Below are 22,475 nucleotides of genomic sequence, written 5' to 3'. Positions count from 1 at the left end.
ATTCTGAAGGTCAGATGAGTCTTTTTTTGATAGATTTGTTGATGTGGTGCTTGTTGCTGTACACATTCATCAGTAAACTGTATCTTACATCAAGAAACGTTGAATACACTCCCTTATCCTGGATAATTCTGAATATGTTTAACTTCTAATCAGAGCTATGACTGCTGACTTATGAGATCCTTCATAATTCCTGCTTTCACTCATTAAATTCAAGAGATTTGCCTCATCTACAAACTTCAAGTGAAATGAAGTTCAGAGCAGTGTATCTTTTGTAACCAACATGTACTTTAAATATGTAAAATATTTAAGAAATTTCTTTAAAATTAATAAGGTGTGAACAAAAAATGTCACATCATTGATAATAATAAATAATAATGATAATAATAATACTCAAATCTGTAGCAAGGAAAATAACATGCAATGTGCTAATATAGTTTTTAATTAATATATTCAAAATGATGCTAAAAGATAAGTTAGAAATAATGGCTAAGCCTTTATATTCTCTGGTAACGATGTCTCGGGACTAATACAAAATGTGGTCCAGTTGTTTATGTGGCACACATTCGACAGGTTTAATTGCTGATTTTTTACTGATCCTAAACCACATGTTTGAGAACACATGGGAGATCATTACAAAACTCACAGCTGTAAAAAAAAAAAAATCTCAATAAAACAGAGGTTGTGCCAACGCTGGTCCCCTTGGGAACAAGGATTCCACTCCGCATTTACTTCTGCTACACCCGGATTAATTCATATCGCAATGTGGCTCGTCTCCCTTTGCTATGTGCTATTGATTTAAGGCCCAGTTGTTCATTCTTTTGAGAATCACTGAGAGTAAGGAGTTTCGTATTGTGTAAAAGCAGAGAGGACCAGTTGGCTGAGTGAAAGAGGTTCGACAGAGTGGAATGAGACAGAAGCTACAGCGCGGACAGCTGCCCGATAAACCCAAATAATAGTTACATTCAACGGCAAGGTCAACCGCATCCATGCTTTCCATGCTGCTCTGTCAAAATGTTTGCCTAGACCAAATACTGCTACTCTGTGTGCCACACAATCTGGTTTATGGAGGGGAAACAGGGCAGCCAACCAAAATCAAATGCAAATGCTTACAAAACTTCAAACATTTACCATAAATTTGAGTTTGCGTATATATTTGTGGAAAACCTTAAAATTAACTTTCATTTCAGTGCAAATTTAATTAGACTATTTCTAAGTAGGAAGAAGGAGTATTTTACAAGGCTGTTTTCGATGAATATGGTTTAAAGAAATCCCCAATGTATTTCACAATGGTGAGCAGTACATCTTCCGCTTCGGTTAGACAAATCTCTTTTCTTTTGCAATATATAATGCAGACTGAGTCATCAGCTGCACGCACATGCATTCAGACAATATCATTAACTTTGTGGTGAAATGATGGCTCATGACAGATTTCACATTACCAAAGGATGACATTATTTTAGTAAACAGTATCATCTTATTTCACCTTGGCTTATTATGGCTATGCCAATACTAACTCAACATAGCAACCACACTTCAGCACTGGCCATGATAAAGTGAAATGCTCAATACAACTCAAAGCGTGATGAAAATGTGTTTTTTTTGTGTTTCAATCACTTTTGAGTGGCACTGCAACTGCTATCCTCCATCATTATAGAAGGCATTGTGCTATGTAATATTACTATAACACACAAAGCACCATTCAAAACTGAGGCAATTAATAATAGCCTTGCAGAAGCCCTCGTGCATGATGTACCTTTGTTAGTAAAATAGGAGTATGCATGGATTATGCGGTATGTGGTGTGCATTAAATAAGAGCAGGAAATGCTGTGGTTCATGCAATCAGAGATACAACCGGATACACTATACTGTAAATTTAGGCTCGTTTTTGTATTTTATAGGTGGGCTTTTTACAGGTTCATTTTTATTTTAGGCTTTATGGGCAGTGTTTTACAACCATACCTCACGGGGCCCTTGAGGTAAAAGATAAAGAAAAAGAGGTGGTAACATGCATTAGGCAGTTTGTATAAGGCTTCCATTGCTTCATGTTAGATTTACTGAGCTAATTTGGACTAAAATTTGCATAGTTTACAGCTTAATAAAAAGGTTTAATGTCAGGCGCCATTCTAAAATGCATTGACAGGGTGGGCATTTTGAAATATCAGTTGGGCTTCATTTTCAAATGCAATGAGCACACTTCACACATCAATTTCATTTTCAGAATTCTTGCTGGCTGACTACAAAATCAAAGAACTGAGAGACCAATGGCTTATTTCTAAGAGGTTGTAAATTTAACAGAGAAAAACATAAGCCTAAATCTTGAATTCAAACACATTATCAATTTATGCCAATGTCTTCAAAAATGTCCTTAGAATAGCTAAGAAAAATTCTGGGGACAGGTTTGGGGGTGGTGGTGATCACAGAGTGGGCGGGAGGGGGCCATTATTTACAGCAGACAGTTAGGTTGTACAGGTTAGGCTATTGGAAATGTAGGGCTATGGAATCAAACTGACGGTCACCGAAACAAACACTATCCCAACTAGCTAGGCCGATAGCGTGCTAAGGCCTATACAACACATCAGACCAAAAGAGGCATAATTTGGCATGGCCACAGCTCACATTGTAGTAGGCTAGCAGGTTATGAATACAATGCGTAGACTATGCTATTAATTTACAGATTTCCTTTCTCGATCACTGGGCCTGGGGCTAGCTAAGTAAAGTATTGCTACAGCCAAAAACTGACACAACTGCACCTTACTAACGTTAGTTAGCTAATAGCATAATCACTGGTAATTAGCTACAATAAAACCCACCGTTACTGCCTTGACACTAATCAAACTCTCAAAACCTACAGAGGGCAATGCACAGTCAATATCCCTCCAATCTACAACCCCATGAAGACCAAAAACACATAAAAGAAGTTGATAACTAGCTAAACGTCAACGTGAGCGTTATGTCCCTTAAAGAACATGCACACAGCTAGCTATTATCCTACAGCAGCTAGTTAGTTCACGTGACATAAAACTTATGACTAATTAAGTGTCGCTCCTACTCGATTATGGGAAGACTTTAAAATATAAGCGCTTGTCATCTTAGGCGAACTTAGCAGATATTTAAAAGTGTCGTCTGGCCGGAACTAAGTTTATTAGAAATACAATAAGTTGCAGATGGATTGTTACTGCTTTTGTCTGCACTCCAACAGGTACTGTACCAATTAACACATGCCATAACTTTTTAGTCAATATTCAGAAAGGTCCACCCATTTCATCAGCATGAATGCATACTAAAAGTGGCTAATTTTCATGTTTAGCAATCACAGTATATTCGCTACAATAATTGTTTAGCTACATCATGTACTTATTATGCTAGCAAGCTCCTGGTACAGAATAGCCAAGCTCAATTAGATTTTGTGTGGATAAGCTAGCCATCTGGATGCTTTGAGGCTTAAAGATCAGTGAGATTCTAACACTTACTCTTTGCTGATGATGTTTTTCCCTCTGAATTATGAAATTACCTTAGACACACCACCAATCACCAACTTGAAGCACATTGAATGGCCTTTGGTCATTAGTTGTATCAGATGGCTGTAGTGCAGGACCTTTAGGATGACAGTTAAGTAGCACTGTCTTATAGTATAAGGACAAGTGTTCTTTTCAGGAGCACAAATTTGATCAATTGCATGGTGGGTGATGTTATTGTCCCCTTGAGCAACAATGAACGATATAACATTTCATTCAGGAGTAACTGCACCAGGGTGTGAATGCTACACTGTATTTGCTCCTTTCTCTTCTAACATACTTAGAAGTGTAAGAGACTAACTCATTTTCCAATCTTCCTTCTTCTCAGTGCCAATTTTTCCATTGTTTTTCTAAATATGAATTTTTAAAGACAGGTTTGAAATATGATATAAATATTGTTATATGTTAAAAATATGCATAAATTGCTTAAATATACAAAAAAGAGGAGATAGATATTTTAAATAAAAATGTAGAACATTTAGCCTGAATATGGGAAAAAAGGCTAATTAAGAATTAACCATACAACTTAAACCCCCCCCATCACACACACACACACAAACACACACTCACACACACTCACACACACATGCTACCCAGAATGGACAACAGAGGGCAATGAGGAAGCTCAGCATACAGCATACAAACTGTATATTTGATACATTTTGCTACCCGGTATTGGCTGTCAGGATAACTGCTCAGCAATAGCTCCTGTTATCCACAGCTGTACATGTGATTCAATAGTCCCACTAAACGAGATAGACTATTTTTATTTATTTTCTTATCTGGAAGGCATTCTCCCTCTCATCTGTGGCTTAACATCACTGAGGGAAACTAAGCTGAATCTGGGGAGCAGGGCCCCTGTCTTTGTGTCAATCTGTCTTCAGGCTCCCGCGTGCATGGCTGTGTTTAATGAAAGAATAAATCTTTCCGACAGCGGGGGCGGATTTTCTGTATGGCGAAAGCTGAGGGCACATCTCTAAAAAATAAACATGGTGTTGTAATATATGCAGCAAGGGAAAAAAAAAAAGAAAGAAAGCTAGAGAAAGCAAATCTGAGCAGCTTGCCCCCACGCGGATAATTTTTGGGTCTGACAACCTTTGGACATTCATCATGTTGGGAGTCGGGTAAAGGGGTGTGGGGTGGGGGAGTGGCATTCGGCCCCTTGGGGAGCCGCACCTGAAATGGCGCTGTCGATCTGTGAGGAGACCCTTCGAGGAGGTCACTCCGCGGTCAGGGCGAATATTCATTAGCTGATCTCTGAGAGTGTCAGCGTGCCGGAGGAATATTCATGAGCGGGCCCTCGTACGAGCTACCGGGAGTAATATTCATGAGCGGGGATGTCAGCATTATTGAAGTGCAGTTGGGGAAAGGCGCTGAAAGGATTCTGCTGGTTCGCACAGGAAAAGGGGCACGGTGGCTGATGGGCTCGTGGTGGTTGCAGTTTCTCGCTTCCCGCTGATTGTTCCAGCAGATGGAGAAAGGGCGATTAGCCCGTTCGGGTCCTTTCCACTTTCACCTGACAAAGAGAATCTGAGCCGTTTTCTCTCACCCGTCTAGTTTTACAGAGAAGTGAAACCGGAGTTAGATTAAAAGGAAAGCGTTTGCCTTTTGCCTGCCCTTGCTTTTTTTCCCCCCCTTACTGTGTGTCAGTCTCGGAGGTTATGCTCCTCCATCACGCTGGTTTTGACAGCACCGTGGCAAGGCAGGCTTCTGTGGGAAAAGGCCAGAGCTAATTGGCTTGCATGGGCCACTGTGACGGGTGGGTTTTCGGACAGACAGTTCATGTCTGCTGGCTGGTTGGAAATTAGACAGGGACGGAGATTATTCTTGAATCCTGCCTGTTTCACGAAATGCAGAATGCCTGAGAATCATTAGAATAATTTGACATTTCAGACTGGTCGCGTTTCGTGTTCATGGTTTGTCCAACACAAGGGAATAGTTCTGTTTTTCTTAGATTTTTTTTTTTTTTTTGGAGGAGGGATGGGGTCGGGTAGGGTTCTGACACATGATGAAGATTTGCTTTGATTTCTGGTCCCTCTGCTTGATCAGAACCAACACACTAGGGAACACTTTCATTGGGATCAGGGGGTACTGTAGCTCAGGGATTCCAGCTTTCTTTATATCCCCAATACTCCAAGAACCAGGGAGTAGAGCTCAGTTGGTTCAACGAAAAAACAATCATTGCACTCGGGCGCTTCGCTGCGGTGAGCGGATGTGGACTGTGGCACTCTGGGAGCAACTCTTGAGGTAACCCTGGGCTCCAGCAGGCCCACAGGGATTCATGGGCAAAATCCCATTTCAGTTCCTCTTCAGTTCACTGGGCCGCAGATGGGATGTGTGGACCTGAAGCACCTGCGTCTCACGCGGCGTAATGCCTGTTACTTTTTTGAATGGTATTTACGACAACCTCTTTAACGATACGTTAGTTCAGCTCAGCTCACAGAAAATACAAATGCAGAGGGCGGTGATGTTCCCCAGGAGTAGTCACCTGATTTACAATCAGTGATTATAACATACCATATTCTCTCAACTCTCAGATATCTGTTTCACAGATAAGCGAGCGTCTGGTCAAATCTTTGAGCGTTTCATGGGAACACATGTGACCACCTGGCCTTGAGATAAGAATTGAACTTGGTCAGCTTCAGCAACGAGTGCAAACGAACACGTTTGAAGTTGAAATAACGGAGTCCTATGAGCCCTGCTAAGCACATCCTCATAACTTCAGAAAATTATGACCAACCTCTCTGATAACCATAAGAATTAAGAAGAAAAATGTCCCCCATATATCCAAATGTCACTGGTCCTCATAATCTTTTTGTTTATCAGAGGTTAGTCATCACTTTAAATGAGAGAGGACAGCCGGTATTTTATTTTTATTTTTTCACGGTATTGTTTATGGCTCAGGAGTCGGATGATGACAGACGCAGAATTCCAAAGATCATCAGGTCTGCACTCTTAGAAGCCAGATGACCCACTCCATGTGCTACTGTCCATCTTGGCCCACTGCCCTGTACTGGGCTGTCACAACTGTGCCGGATTGTCAGAAAAAGAGTGAGCAGCTACACAAAGGGAGATTAACATACAGGAGGGAACAGGATAGTGGTGGGGGGGCTGGCCAGCAAACATATGAATACATCTGTATGGTGTAAAGTATGAGGAATTTTTTCAAATATGGACAAGCTTTTAAAACATTATGAGTATTTTAAACCACGGATCATACTTATAAGCCTGCTGAAGACATTATGTTAAATGGTAATGCAACTTGTAATGTAAATATTTAGATTTCTTTGTAGATAAATACTGCGTTGGTGTGCATGCTCTGAAGGTTAATATGTACGTTAAAAAGTACGTAGGTACTTTGAGATGTTCAGAGGTAAAAATAGGGCTCTATAAATACATAAAGGGGTTGGCTCCATTTCATATACAGTAGAATTTCTGTGAAATTAATTCACTGGGAATGGAGGTCTTTTAAAATTCTGAAACTGACATGAAAAATGCACCAATTTAACAAAAATTTAATCTTTTTCCCCCATTGCTTTCTAAATAGGCTGCACTATTTTTGTGCCTATAAAGCTTAATTTGAGTTAATAACCAGTAATCAAAGCAGTGATAACCAGCAAGAAAACCAGCAGCTGCAATTAGAACATCTATTCATTTCGTCTGTTGTCTCTCTTTTCAGTGAACCATGACATGAGTCTTGTATGACCTGACAGTTATCCTCTTTTATCAGATTTTGTTTTAGACCTTCTTTACATCAATCACTGAGGACTTTCCAATATGGACTAACATTCTTTTGAAAAAGTGCTGACTTTTTTTTTTTTCTTTTGGCCAAACTGTTTCCATTTAATGCTTCGCTTTATGCATCAGTAATAATGAGGAGTGTGGTAAGCTGTGATTTTGTACACTACTTCATTGCAGGCACCTTTCATACCTCGTTTGGTTGATTGGTTAGTCCGTAACTCTGAGGGTTGTATTTTTAAGGTTCACCTGCTGCAATGTTGTGGCACAAAAATGGTCCATACAAACCAGTCTTTTCTTTTGTTAATAATTCTTACTGAAGTACTTACTTACTCTATACTTATCCAGACAACATGGAACAGCTTATTGGAGCTTAATAATTATTTTATGAATTTTTGTGGTTGGAATTAAATGTTAAACAAGGCATAGGTATGCTGTGAATGTCTGTATATTTTGGTTTGCATGTGTATGACTATGTGTCTTTTGTATGCTTGTGCTTTTGTGTGTGTACTTTCGTGTATTTATGCCTGCTTACGTGTAGGCTTTTGTGTGTATGTGTGAATATGTGCTTTTGTGCAAATGTGCTTGCATGCATACGTCATAGCCTTTGGTTGTGTGTGAGCTTGTGAGTGTGTGTGCGCACGCGCGTGTGTGTGTGTGTGTGTGTGCGCGTGCGTGTGACACTCACGGTTGGCAGAGCTTGATGAGGTCCTGGTCAGTGGTCCCAGGAGGAAGGCCGCGGATGTACAGGTTGGTTTTACTGAGCTGCTCTGCTCCGCTCTGGCTGCAGCTGTTTGACGTGGGGCTGGGCGGAGCCATGGGGTGAGGGGGTGGAGCATATGACTGCTGCAATACAAGAGGGTACACATCACACATAGACATACACAACAGCTACAGTACACATCTATTCTCACTAGAAATTATCTTACATAAAGTAATGTAATACACAAAATACATTTTACAACAAACCCTTTTCATGCATCCTAAAATTCAACACAAACAATAATGCAGTATTCCACATAGGAAATGAGAAACAAATGTTCTGCTGTTGAAAACTAATATAAACATAATAATAACAGTATGGGACATAGGGCACTAAAGCATTTTCAGCCTCTCTCTCGCTCTTATTCTGTGTTGAATATTTATTTCAGGAGGCAACTAGTAACAGCGCGTGCCTTTTCATGGGGATACAGCAATAACCATTTCTTCTGTATTACTTGGGAGTCCCATTACCAACAGGGACTCTCAGATTGGAGGGAGAGACCTGTATTACACAGAAAAACTGAACTCCCAAACTTATGGTCCATTACAAAAAAAAAACATGGAAAGTACATAATAGAAGAAACAATACAAAACAAGGACAAATTATAATTAAAAAAAAAAAACTCATATGGTGACTGTATCTTAATGTTGTAAAATGATGAAGATAAGCACACAATGTCAATGTCTGCAGCACATTTGCACACTGGTGAACTCACAAACACAATTGCTTGGATATTGCTATTCGGTGTAATTCCGTCAGTTGAGCGAATGAAGCCTGCAGATTGCTTAATCTGCATTTTTTTAAAGGTTCAGCACAGAACAAAGCTTGAGGCACTGCACTCTGGGGCTGTAGGTTTTCTTATAGCTGTTTTCCTCAAGGAAAAAAAATACATCCGCAAAAGACTGTGTCTATAATATAAAATGGTTGTCATTATATGTTGAACGTTACACGTTGCTTAAGAATGAACTCAGTATTAATGACATACTGTTGGAAAACTGCAAAGAGAATTTTCACGACAGGTCCAGATTCTGCAGTTTGTTCAGACTCTCCTCTCTCTGTTTCTTGGTCTGTCCCTGCTTCTCTCTTGCTCTAACACTTCCTCTCCCCTCCCCTTCCTCCCTCCCCCTCTCTCTCTCTCTCCCTCTCTCTCTCTCAGTTTCCCTGTCTCTGGCTGTCATTGCACCTGTTAGTCAGTATTTATCACCTGGAAGTCAGGGCTCCCCGCTGACAGTCCATTAATATCTGTATTAAAGGGACGTTGTGTATTATGACAGTGAGAGAGTTAGGACCTGCAGGCACGAAAGCCCAACAAGATGTCGAGGATGAATGACATCATCAGCTTCACAGACTTAACCTCAAGCTATCCTGAATGGAACGTTTCAAGTACCGGGGTGGCGGGGGTTCTGTCGGACGAAGCGACCAAGGTGAAGTTCTCTCGGTACAGAAACATGCCCCACAGCCTGGAATAAAATTCTGCCCAGTTTGCAGATTCATGCCCGGAGCACTTCCTTTGGCCAGCACGGCTCCTCCCTGCCTGCTCCAGCTACTGAAGTAACGCACTGATGACTCACCACCAGCTTAAAAGACACAAATGCTTTTTACTGGATGCTCCTTTTACTTGATTCAGAGCACGTGTACGCTAGGCTGCACCACCCAAAATTTACCGAGATGTTGGAGCCATATGGGAATATAAAAATAAAAAGTGGGAGAAAATATCAGACATAAAAATAACAAAGTGCGATAAAAAAAAAAAATGGAGGGGGATTCTGGGATACTAAGGCCCTCAGTGCTCAGACACTTTAGTGATAAAACAGACCGCGCTCCCCACCCCCACTTCCTTTCAGTATTACCTTTGCATAATTTACCAGCCTGTGTAGCATAACTGATTCGATCTGCTACTTGCGTATGATCAAGCGGTGTGCCGGCTTTTACGGCCCTGAGACTCAAGTCACCGAGCGAGAATAATGCGGAACCTGCCAATGGGAGGCCAGTTATGACACCGGCCTGACGGGGTCTGATTGCTGCCATGCGCTGGTTTATAAAATGTGTTTCATTACCGATCAGCCACTTTGTACTCACAGAGGACATTCCATTGCTCAATATATAATATCGCCGAAACAAACGTGAAATCGATTAAGTTTTTCAACAATGCATTTTTGTAAATGATGGTTTGTATATAATGTATTCGTATATGGCAGGGCATTTTATGTGTTCACATGGAACATCCATCAGAAATTCCCATTCTCTTGTGGGGATTTGGGCCGGAATCTCGCATATTTCGGGCTCGTCTACGGCTATTCTCTCAGAAGGGCTGAACGACATGAAAATGAAATGGAAATAAAGAAAAGTACATTTACTTTCACTCTAATGATCTGTCAACATTCCTCAAGAACAAACGAAAGGATTTCTTTTCTCAAATATTTAACAACTGGAATAATTCCTTAATATCCATGTAATGCCACTGCAACCCTTCCCCACTACCCCCCCCCCCACCACTCACCCACCCCCGCCCCTCTCTCTCTCTCGTTCTCTCTCTCTTTCTCTCTGATTTGTAACAAAATAATATTCCTCCATAATAATGAGAAAAAATATTGCTCTCTACTGCATAGAACAATTCCATCGTAATCCAAGTCACTGTCTGTGTAATAATGCAGACAATTATTAAATATAATTCTACTGTGTGCATTCTTCCAACACATAAAAAGTTCCTCTCCCTCTAAAAATGTATTCAGGTACTCTATATCATGTTATCTACAACAGCAAACTCCAGACTTTTGTCCTTGGGTTGCAGAAATCACATGGTCTACCATTGATTTCCTTTCATTTTTAAGGTCAAAAACCGAAGTCATACACAATAAGGCATTGAGAGTCAAACAACACACATTACTTACAGTGCAAGGGACAGACTTTGGAGGGAGCGTAACCTTTTACACAGAAATCAGGAAAAGGAACACCCTGTGCTTTTGAATCATTACCTTTCACCAATCTGTGCTATCAGCCAATTTGTTCACACCCCCATTTATTTCTCTAGATTTTTAAAATCTGTTTTCTGAAACCGAAGGAGAGAACAGAACAGTCCCTGCATTTTCATTGGTTTTTGGCCAAAGGCTTATATGTATACACTTTTAGGAAGGTGGCTTTTCTGATACAGGTCTAGAGAAATGGGCCTTTTCTCAAATTCAATAAGTTACGATCGGCATCCCAAAACCTTTTAACCCCCCAGGTGGTAAATTAAGAAGCCTTGCTTCTTACAAACTCTCTGGCTCACAAGGACCCACCGGTGAGATGAGCTGAATGTGTGCTCTGCATGTCTCCATTTATCTGAAAACCAGGCTTCAAGCTGGATTCACCTGTGTGACTGCTCTGCTTCCACGGGGAAACTGGGAAGACTCAGGGAAAACTACATGAAACATTTCAAGAAGCAAAGATAAAGCATTGCGTGAGATAAGAGCATCAATTGCATTCTTATTGCTACCCAAGAGCATGAAGGAGACTGGGGCAAAAGTTGACATCCCAGAATTTCTTGCTTTCTGGTCGTTTCTTCACATCTGATATGCACCCACACTGTCTGCTGTAGAACTGGGAAGGCTGCACTGTGTGTGTGTCTGAGTGCGTGTGTTGTTGATGCAAAAAATCTGAATTTTTTTGTTTTAAGAAAAATAAATATTTAAAAACATTTCAAAAACCATATTTTCTCATTTCCTATGTGGAATACTGCATTATTGTTTGTGTTGAATTTTAGGATGCATGAAAAAGTATAGGAAGTGTCTAAGTGTGTGGCTAAGATGATTCCAGTATTTTCAAACAGTCAGAAAAATAGACAGTTAAAACAGCAGAGTGAAAAAGGAGTGTGGGGTTCATGGTTTGAAGGATTCCGACAGAAATTCTCTGCATGCACACACACTTGGTATACTGCATATCAGAAGCACATAGCTTTCACATTTTCGAACAGTTATCTTTATAAAAGAAGATATAAAATTTATTAGCACTCAAGAGCAGGTGAATCACGAGAGGCAAAATAGATAGACAAAGAGTTTATGGGATATTAAAAGAAACAACAAATGCAGAGCTCTTTTCCCCCCTCTGAGTGAGATGGAAGCGGGCTGAACACCAGGTTGGTAATTGGGCCTGATTTATGGGAGCCCTGAGTCACTGAGCCACTGGAGGGCTGGCACAGAGCCAGACTGCAATAGTGTCAATATCAGAGCTGCATCCCCTCAAGTGATCCTGCTCAGAGAGAGAGAGCGGTGCTGCTGAGTGTCTGTGTGTGTGTGTGTGTGTGTGTGTGTGTCAGTGCTGCTGAGTGTCTGTGTGAGTGTGTGTCTGTGTGTGTGTGTGTGTGTCAGTGCTGCTGAGTGTCTCTGTGTGTGTGTGTGTGTCAGTGCTGCTGAGTGTCTGCGTGAGTGTGTGTGTGCATATGCGTGCGTGCGTGTGTCAGTGCTGCTGAGTGTCTGTGTGTGTGTGTGTGTGTCAGTGCTGCTGAGTGTCTCTGTGTGTGTGTGTCAGTGCTGCTGAGTGTCTGCGTGTGTGTGAGTGTGTGTCTGTGTGTGTGCGTGCGTGTGTATGTCAGTGCTGCTGAGTGTCTGCGTGTGTGTGTGTGTGCATATGCGTGCGTGCGTGTGTGTGTCAGTGCTGCTGAGTGTCTGTGTGTGTGTGTGTGAGTGCGTATGTGTCTCTGTGTGTGCGTGTGTGTATGTATGTCAGTACTGCTGAGTGTCTGTGTGCGTGTTCATGTGTCTATTAGGGGTGTGCAGAGACATCATTATCTGTATCTGTATCTGTTCAAACAACAAAATTATCTGTATCTGTAGTCGGATAGCAGACTGGAAGTGGGCGTGTTTTATACCGGACGTCACATTAAATCGGGCAAATGTTGTATTTTCTAACCTAATATTCGTTGGCAATGCAATTGTTGTGCCTTCAAAGCATCAAATTAGGCCTACGTGTCCCTTTACTGAGAAATAACTTGTTGCGAGATAAAAAAAATATTTAAAAAAATAAAATAAAAAACCTGGACTGGAAAAAAAAATAACTGGACTGGAAGAAAAAAAAACTGGACTGGAAGAAAAAAACTGGATCGGAAGAAAAAAAAAACCTGGACTGGAAGAAAAAAAAAATGGACTGGAAGAGAAAAAAAAACCTGGACTGGAAGGAAAAAAACCTGGACTGGACGAAAAAAATACAGAGCCTCCTAAGGGTCATGGTGGGGAATTTTTTTTTTTTTTTTAGCTACTTCTGCGTTCCCTGGCAATGCTTTTGCATTACCTCGCAATGTTTGACATTCACAACAGTTACACGCAGGCTACCTTTGCGTGCAACTCTGGTAATTCATCTTGCCCTGGCTCTACATTTTGGACGGTGCAGTGGCATGCGCCCTTTTGTAATGTCTAATGTTGATAAAAACTGAATGTCATCACTTGCAGTGCATTTGTTAACGTCGTTTTGTTAAGGGTGTTATGTAAGGAATAAACACGACGGGCTGTCCCGTTATTGGAAATTATACCATATATAAGGAGTATATAAGGAGTGTGGAAACTCGGCGGGGGGGGGGGGGTCATCATCCGGCAGGGAAATCCGCTTTCTCGGAGATAAGCCTGCGTTCACCCCGCTGGCAGAGAGCTTCCTGCGAGTAGCGGCGCCAGGAGGAAGTGGTACGCAAACCCCGGCCTGACAGACGCTGCCTCCGGACCGTCCGTAAACATGCCGCCTTCCCGGAGACGCAGCCTCTCTGCACGGGTCTCCGCGGAGACACGCTATTTTTAAACACGCTGAACAGACTTTCCAAGGAATCGAGATGGGAAGGATCTTATGGAGAACAAAGCTGGATATGGTCCTCTGTACCAGGACACACACACTATATATACAGACAAGGGTTCATGTATAGAACATGCCTTTAGTGGCTGATAAATGGCACATTTAAAGCAACTTTTAATGTGTACGGGGAGACCACTTATTGTCAGATTCTTCATATTCCTAACAGCCTCTCAGCTGAAATTAATGTAAAATGAGGAAATGAAGACATGAAGAAAGGTTAGAAGGTATCATTTATTCAACTCAAACCGCGGTGCTGGACTATGCTGGAGATCTCACACGCATAAAGGACAATTAAGCTACCTCAGAAAATATCTCAATCCAAATATTTAGACTGAGTTTAGCTCAGTGAGGCTCTGAGAGGCAGTCAGCGAGCGGTCTTCGGGTTCAGCAGAGAGAGGAATCCGAACGTCCGTCTCCAGCTGTGACACTTCAGCATGCCTGCACGTTAACTCCTTGTGTGCCGCTACAATAGACGGCTAGATCACCGCCAACCTCCAGCTCGATATGTACACGCAGAATACCCACAACTATTAGAGTATATTATTCGTTCCTATGTTCTGCAGTGTGCACGTGTGTTTGTGTGTTGTGTGCGCGTGTGTGTGTGTGCCTATAAGCGTGTTCATAAATTTCCATTTAGTTGAACTGACTAAACGGTCCCTGTGTTTTTATTCACTTTCTGTACTGTCATTGAATTTCCTTTTATGGCAATGTGCCCTACAGTTAGATTAGATGGGTAAAACAGATTTCGGCTGTTGGTAGTTTCTCTTAACTGTGCATGACGGGGGACAGGTGGTGCTGCTATTGCCCTCTGCTATGCTAAGATCATTTCTACTTTAGTTTAATTGGGTGCATTCTTCAGGAGCCACTTACATGTCTCATAGGATACACAGGCACAAACATTCCGTGTGTGTGTGTGTGTGTGTGTGTGAGTGTGTGAGTGTGTACGTGTGTGTCTGCTTGGCGCATGTTTGTGTTGTCATAAGAGGTACCCATGTCTGACCTCTCACACTGCAAACACAGTTATACGCACACACCCTCCCCCACATACTCACACAAACACACACACACTCACACACCAGCCAATCCGGATGAGTGGCTATTTCCAGCCCTCTGACTGGCCAGCTCTCTGGACTATAAGTTATTGCCCGTGTGCAGGGGAGAGGGCCCTCCCGACAGGCCATTTGTTCCGCTTTTATTCAGTGAAACTAATTTACGTTTCTTTTACTGAAGGTCAACTGCACTCAGATTCATAAATAAGGGTGTAATTGGTGCAGGACGGGCAGTGGAGCCCAAACGACAGGCCTTGGACCGCCCAGAGAAGGGAAGGGAAGGCTGTGCAAGAGTGCAGGGGAGGATGTGTGGCTTTTTAACGGTGGATTTTCACACACACACACGTACACTCGCACGCACGCATACACACGCACACAAGCATGCACATAAACACACACACTTACATACACAGACCCATACATACACACACATGCACAAACATGCACACAAACGTGCGTGCACACAGTCACACACACACACACACGTTGCAGACACATGCATACACAAGCACACAAAAACAGACACACAAAAACATACATACACAAACAAAAACACATGCAGGCACACACACGTGCGCACACGCACACACAGACACCCTTTTGTCCATATTCACAGTGTCACAAACTCATTCGCATCAGGAACTCATTGTCTCAAAAAGTTGCTTCAGGCAAGAATATCCTCAATAGACCACAGAATGCTCATATGTGAGAAGTGGTGGGACAAGCAAGCAGCTAGATCTGCTGTACTCAGAGTGTGTATGCACAGTACTGTCACAACTGGACAACATAGCATCCCTCCCATTTAACTGTGCAAGAAAGAATGTTTGTGCATGTGAACATGAACACCTGTGCTCTTGTGTGTGTGTATATGTATGTGTGTGTGTGCGCATGTGAGAGAGAAACAGAGAGAGAGTAACCTTGAATGCACTTGCTCGGAATAAAATAATGGAAGATAAGAGAAGGCTGTCTGATCTGTCTGTCAGTTATATGCATCAGACTCCTCTGTCAAACTAATTGGGGCGACTCGAGAGGACTAGAAAATCCCAATTCGTGATGCCACATTTGACAGGCTGTGAAAAGATTTTTCATTCCCATAGTCTTGGCCTCAGAGCACCTGTCTTGAATATGCAATCTGTTCAGGTTTGCTTTCTCTGGAAAGGCAGTCTAATATCCACGGCACTTTAATGATTATTTATTTACTTAGCAGAGGCCCTCATCCAGTGCACTGCAAATATTTAGAATGTTATGTCCATGTGTGCAGAATTACTTGTTGAATTCAAATTAAAGTTCTGTAATTTTGGCAAGTGAACGGCTGATATAACAGTGGGAATCCAACACGCGGACCTCTAGTTACAACACCAGTCGTTGAAGCCATTTTCCAAGCTGCCACTGAACTTTAACCCACTGCATGCCCTTACAATCAGAAATCCGTGGCATAAATTTGACCAAATATTCTCCACAGCTGGGGGAACCGCTGTAGTAACCGCAGTCTCTCACGCGCACGCTAACGTCGGCGATCAGAGCGCGATCCACCAAGGATCAAGGCTCCGAGGCTGAGGGGGCCCTGGAGGAACGCCGCGTTTCCCCAAGCAGACTCGCTTCCTCCACCGGTGCAGTCCCCGGCAAACGGTGAGGGATGTTCTGCGCTTCGTTAAACCTGAAACACGCGCGGAGGCGCCGAGCGTGCCTCGACGGCTGCGTCGCAGGCAGAGGGGGAGCCGTCGGCTTGGCTCGCGCACGCGACGGGGACGGCCCCTTTTGATGTGTCATCGAGACAAGGCGAAGCGCCAGGCGCCAGAACGCTTCCTATAAAGATGTTCCGTATGAAGAGAGAAGGCACACACAGGCGCCCTCACCAGCGGTGCCATGCCAGTGCTGGTAACCGATGACAGATATTTTTTTTCTTTTTTTACAGTTCAGATAAGTTCCCCTGAGCAGTCTTTTGCGAGGATGATTTATCTCCATATTTCTGCAGGTCGCGGCAAGGACAGTCTTTGTTATTTATTTCTTTCCTTATTTTGCCAGCGTGTCAAGCTGTGTGTGTGTGTGTGTGTATGTGTGTGTGTGTGTGTGGGGGGGGGCAGCTGCTATCTTTACTGCAGGTCATAACAGGCTGCTGCTACAATAGAAGGGACCCAGGGGATGTTCGAGTGAGTTAGTTTGACAGTGAAACAGTATGTGAGTATATACATATGTGCGTGTGGGCGTGTGTTTGCATATGTGCAGGTGTGCATGAGAATGTGTATGAAGTTGGTGTCACACAAGCAAATTTAGGTTCTGCTCGTCCAGAACTATTATGCTGAGAAGCTGGGGGCTCTAGCAAAAAAAAAAAAAATTACTCAGGCATAATGCTTCTAATGCAGACCCCTGCCATGATGACTGGGAATCCCCATAGTAGGAACTACTGCAATGGGATTAACTGGAAAACAGTGCCTTTCATTGGTAATTCTAACTCTCCCAGGAAAAGTCATGGTTGGTCAGGAGATTATTATTTTAATAAAGAACTATTATTTGCTGAAGAGGAAACCAAGAAGCACGGGACATTAAGAGATGAGATTCTGGAAGCACAACACTTTCATTTCAGATGAGTTGGTAAACAATGCTTGCCTCTGCGAACAGAAGAGAGGGGCACTGCTACAACTGAGCTGTGGTGATTTGTTTATAAAACATGTTAGCAGTGAAGTAGAATATGCAAGGGTAGTGCTGTAATGTTACTCGCTGCAATAACTCAATAGCTCTGCCATGCTTTGACTAAGAAGAAGTTCATTGGGTGTAAAAAAAGGAGAATAATGGGCTGACAAGCTCAATTTCCTTGTAGAACCATTAATATCATATCTGCCTAGCATACATCAATTACTAGTTTATGCAGAATATCTTATGAGGACCCAGCAAACAGGATGAAATTATCTCCACCAAAAATCACGATGCAAAGAGGCTCTAGCGTGAAACTTATATGACGGATTACCATCGGCAAACGGTGCAATTATCCCCAGGAAGCCAGCACAAATCTTAGAGAAATTGATTGGCTCAAACCAAATGTGTGTGTGTGTGAGAGAGAGAGAGAGAGAGAGAGAGAGAGAGTGTGTGTGTGTGGGGGGGGCGTGGGTGTGTGTGTGTGTGTGTATGCATTCTTACGTATGTGTGTGTATGATAAAAAATGGTAAATGAATGAATGTATGCTAAAAGCACAGAACCATGGCAGGTTAAGAAAGAGCTGTATGCCCAGCCCTGGCAGCCCTGTATGAGACACAGAAACGCTGCCGCACGGCACCCGAATCAGAAAATGGGTAGCAGTCAGCACCGTCAGCCGCCGCCACGCCGCACGCCTCTGACGTCAGAGCGTTTTCAGACTTATTCGCCTACCATTGGCCGACTGTGTGCGCTCTGCCCTAAAATAAACTCCCCCCGAATCTGTGTGATTGAGATACGAGGAAACAACGGGCGATGCCTCCCGGATTAGCACATGAACGGAAAGGGCATCCCTCCCGATGTCAGCGAGCGGCAGTCTATTCACACCCGCGAGAGACTCCGCCATTGTTGCCAGAAATAGCCCGATCGCCGCTCTGCAGCGCCTCGGCGCATTAGCATAAAAATGGGCTTTTTTTCTCCTTTCCAGGCAGAGAATTATGGGAAGGTGCTCCGGAGAAAGGAGCGGGGGAAACAACGGCGTCCCCGCACAGCCCGGGCCTGGAAACGCCTTGCTGATCAATTAAAACGGCTTTCGCATTCAACGGGGAGTCAGCCGGCCGACGTGCCCCACATTTACACAGGGTTTGGAGTAGGAGGGACGAGCTAGGCCCGTACCGGCCCCCACACATGTGAGGCTCCTTTTAATTCTGCACACGCGGTGTCCGGCCTTTAGCGTGCTGCAGCTAGGCACATGTTTCGCCTCACCGTGGAAATATGAACTCTATAAATGGATCTCTGGAAGTTTAACAGAGTGGAGCTTGTGAAGAATGAGGATGAGGAGGGGAGGGGAGAGCGAGAGAGAGAGAGAGCTGCAGCTGGAGAGCAGGTGCACGCAGATGCGGACAGTGTTGAAGCTGGGGACACATGCGGACCATACAGTGGCCATATTTGATTGGCCAGTCGACCGCACGTTATTCAATTTCTGGGACAGCCACAGCATTATACGAAATTACACAGAGATCAGTCAGGGAACATTTTGCACAACTCCTTGTGGTTTGTTGAAAATGAAAGAGCGTGCACTCGCATTTTCTTCGTATTAAATCCAGGAAATGTGATTCACATTCCAATGAGCACTGATTATTATTTATGATATTTTAAAATTATTGTAGTTGTTCGTAATGAAATGACATCCATTTAGACGTATGCCTCCCATCTCCCCTCTCCAAGTGATGTTTAATGAAGGAGGATGATCCGTCAGTACCAACCCAATATATACAGCGCCATTTCGGGCCATGCATTGCGCCCAGACAACACACTCAAGTTTAAATGCAGAGAAATAACCCTGTAAACCTAGATGTCATAGAGATTAATACATGGCCAATTGAAAAGAGCCAGACTGGGACTTTGGCCAGGATACTGGGGAACTCCCTGCACTTTGCAGTGCCACAGAATTTCACTGGCCAAAGCCAGTCAGGTTCTCTGTGCATTGCCCAATCGAAAATTACATCTCCGAAAGAATGGTATCCGTTTGCCGCGCTGTGGCACTAGCATTGACCTCCAGGGGGAAACTGTCCCCTGCTGGCCCCATTATATCACTAATAGCAGCCACCTGGCTTCCCCTAGATGTGTCATGTCCCAGCTCCTCTACGCTTCCACTGTTTGGACCAAATCTACGGCGTTGTGGCAATACGGACAGGATGTTACTTTAGAGCTCTGCTGAGATAAATGTGATTCAATCAATTTTGCAAATTGTGCCTTCAGGACGAAATGATCTTCAGAGGGACATAGAAATTGTGACTGAGATCAGACCATAAATTGATTTGACTTCTGTCTACAGGAGCTCTTACAGTCAATAAGCCAATGGTATGAACCCCCACAAAAGCCAGCATGAGTATTAGAAAGAATTACCTGCTTTTTTCACAGGGAACTAAAATTAATTCACTATAATGGTTCCACTATGGAAATTCTGCTTCTGTTGCATAGCCATAACCATGAGGGCTGGTGTAAGGAAAACTGAACAAATTCAGCTAAACCTCTGTGTTAATGGTGTCACCATTGACTGGTTTAGGCCATAATCCATTAACTATAGACCACAATAAAATCAACACCGTTAATCTGTTCTCAGCCATCTGCTTTTCAACATGTAGCACGAAAGTAGTGCACTACCAAATATTCTGTAAAGAACAATAAAGGGATCATATACATTTATGTGCACTTTTTTAGTCAATTAATTTTATTTTTTTAACATATATTCTATGCCCATGACTTTAGATTTTTCTCAAAAAGTAGGCAGTTCCCAGCCAGTTTTTGTTATATTTTTTTAATAACTTTTCACGTCACACCCTTGAACCAGTAGTGCATGACATGCTAATTAAGAGCACAGATGTCTGCCATATTTGCGGTTGGTGAAAGACATATCCTGTGGCTTACACAAACAAAGAGTTACAAAGGCAGGTCTGATTGTGCCCATGTGTTAACTATCTACTCGCTAATGTACACACAGAAACAGGCATGTGTACACCAGTACCTCACACCACACCATTATTGGATACACTCAGCTTTATCTCAATTTTATGGTTCTGGTACCAGCATGGAGTACTTTAAGCAGCTGGGTTTGTTTTGTTTTTTGTTTTTTTTTTACCTTTCTAGCCCAGTAGTATCTGGGGTAGAATCTGCTACCCTCTCATTTTTCTTTATAGGTATATCATTTATATTGCTCAGTGGGATTTAACCTGTGGATAGAAGGATTTAAGTGTACAACTATTCCATGTGACAGGTGACTGAAGAAAGTAAAAAACCGTTGAGTCCAATTCAGTCCAGTTCTACCGCTTGTGATGGTAAAAGTATGGGTAGTAAGAGCAGTGTGGACAAACTACCATACTGTCAATCAGCTCTTTCAGCAACACGGCAATACTGTTTAAAGGTATCAAAGAGACAGACATTTTACTTCTCCATCTCAATGACAAAAGACCATAAAAAATAACAACCGAGTCTTAAAACTCCAACAGGGCAATGCACAAATCAGCATCACCTATTAAAATGAATAAATCACTTCTATGAGGAAGACTCGGCTCTTCATGTAAATAATCATTTCTGATCCTCGCTGAGGACCTGTCAGCTGTGCCACATTAGACAGGCAACAGAAATACTCAATTATTTGCACGTAATAACAGTCATGCCATGCAGAGGCAATTTCCCCACACACAGCAATTCCCTCCCACGCACACTGAATTACAAGTGCCAATTACAACCGGGGGATCACATCGGACGGGGCCTGTGTTATGCTGTCACTGTCAGCCCCGTATGAGTTGTGTATGTCATTTGGAGCAGACCTGATGTTTGGGGCGGATTGTTCTTTATTTGCGTGCCTTTCCCAGCATTGTTCCGGACTAATGTGCTTCACTTCTGGGGCCAGAAATTTGCTGTGGTGGGTTACAAGGGAACACAGTTGCCATCCACCAGAGCTATTATGTTGTCTGGGAGAGCACATTAATAGGATCCCCAGTGCTGAATAAACAATAATAATAATAATAATAGTAATAATAATAATAATCGTCATCATTATGCAGTTAGTTTTTAATTTTATTGAAACAAGGACCTTTAGTTATCTTGAACATTTTTATTTGTGTCTGGTATTCTCACTGTTCCAAGCAGTGTTCAAATTTATGATTTAAATGAGATATTTTATTGATGTTTTAAAAATGATATTATAACGAGACGTTCATTTATGGCCACGTGAAATAAGGAAAACAAACCATTGTAACGAAATCCTTGCGATAAAATGTTGCCATAAATTATATTTTATTCAAGGCTCTAATATACTACTTGCTCAATGTGTTGGACAACCACTTAACAAGTGATAATAACAGTGTAAGTATAATTTTTAATGGCATAGATACTGTACATAAAATGTTAAATAAGTCAACGAGTAAGTATTTGTTCTCATCCACATTCATTCACTATCAACAGAGATGCCATAACAGCCCCCCACCCCCCATTTCATAAGAGAGGCTCCCTGTTCTCTTTACTGCACTTTATTGGCCCACGTGTGAAACATGGCTTCAGAGAGTGATCTGATTGGCTCTGCACTGGGAGTAAAACAGGGTGCTAATGCCCACACATCCTCCCCTACCTGTCACTTCACAGCCATGATCGGCCACTCTTAATAATTCATACCTGTGAAAGCGGGGGCCTTTAATTGGAGTCGCATCTCGACTCTGGCCACACCGCAGGGGCACACTCAGCTGTCTTTCTCCAGGAGGACTGCCTCACTGCCGACAGAGGGCCGCAGGTCTGCAGGTAAGGGGACGGCTCTACACATTCCTGCTCACTCTCCCACGGGCTGATTAAACTGCCTGGGCGGACCAGGAGGGAGTCGCACTGTGTTTCGAAATAAATACAAATGCACTGTGCTTTTATACACGCGTGTACGCACGTATGTACACGCAGACACACACACACACGCGC

General features: G+C 42.8%; 1 protein-coding gene across 2 annotated transcripts in view; it reads right to left on the bottom strand.

The window, feature by feature from the left end:
* Positions 1-22,475, bottom strand: part of LOC118233780 (RNA-binding motif, single-stranded-interacting protein 3-like) — a 161,834-nt gene that overhangs the window by 123,192 nt on the left and 16,167 nt on the right. For both annotated transcript variants that reach the window (XM_035429718.1, XM_035429717.1), the window contains exon 2: positions 7,942-8,099. In XM_035429718.1, the coding sequence (XP_035285609.1) occupies positions 7,942-8,099 (158 nt within the window). The remainder of the gene's footprint in view (positions 1-7,941; positions 8,100-22,475) is intronic.

The sequence above is a fragment of the Anguilla anguilla genome, chromosome 8 (genome assembly GCF_013347855.1).
Source record: "Anguilla anguilla isolate fAngAng1 chromosome 8, fAngAng1.pri, whole genome shotgun sequence".
Classification (NCBI taxonomy): domain Eukaryota; kingdom Metazoa; phylum Chordata; class Actinopteri; order Anguilliformes; family Anguillidae; genus Anguilla; species Anguilla anguilla.
Note: the sequence above shows the minus strand (reverse complement) of the source record. Positions and strands in the feature narration are given on the sequence as shown.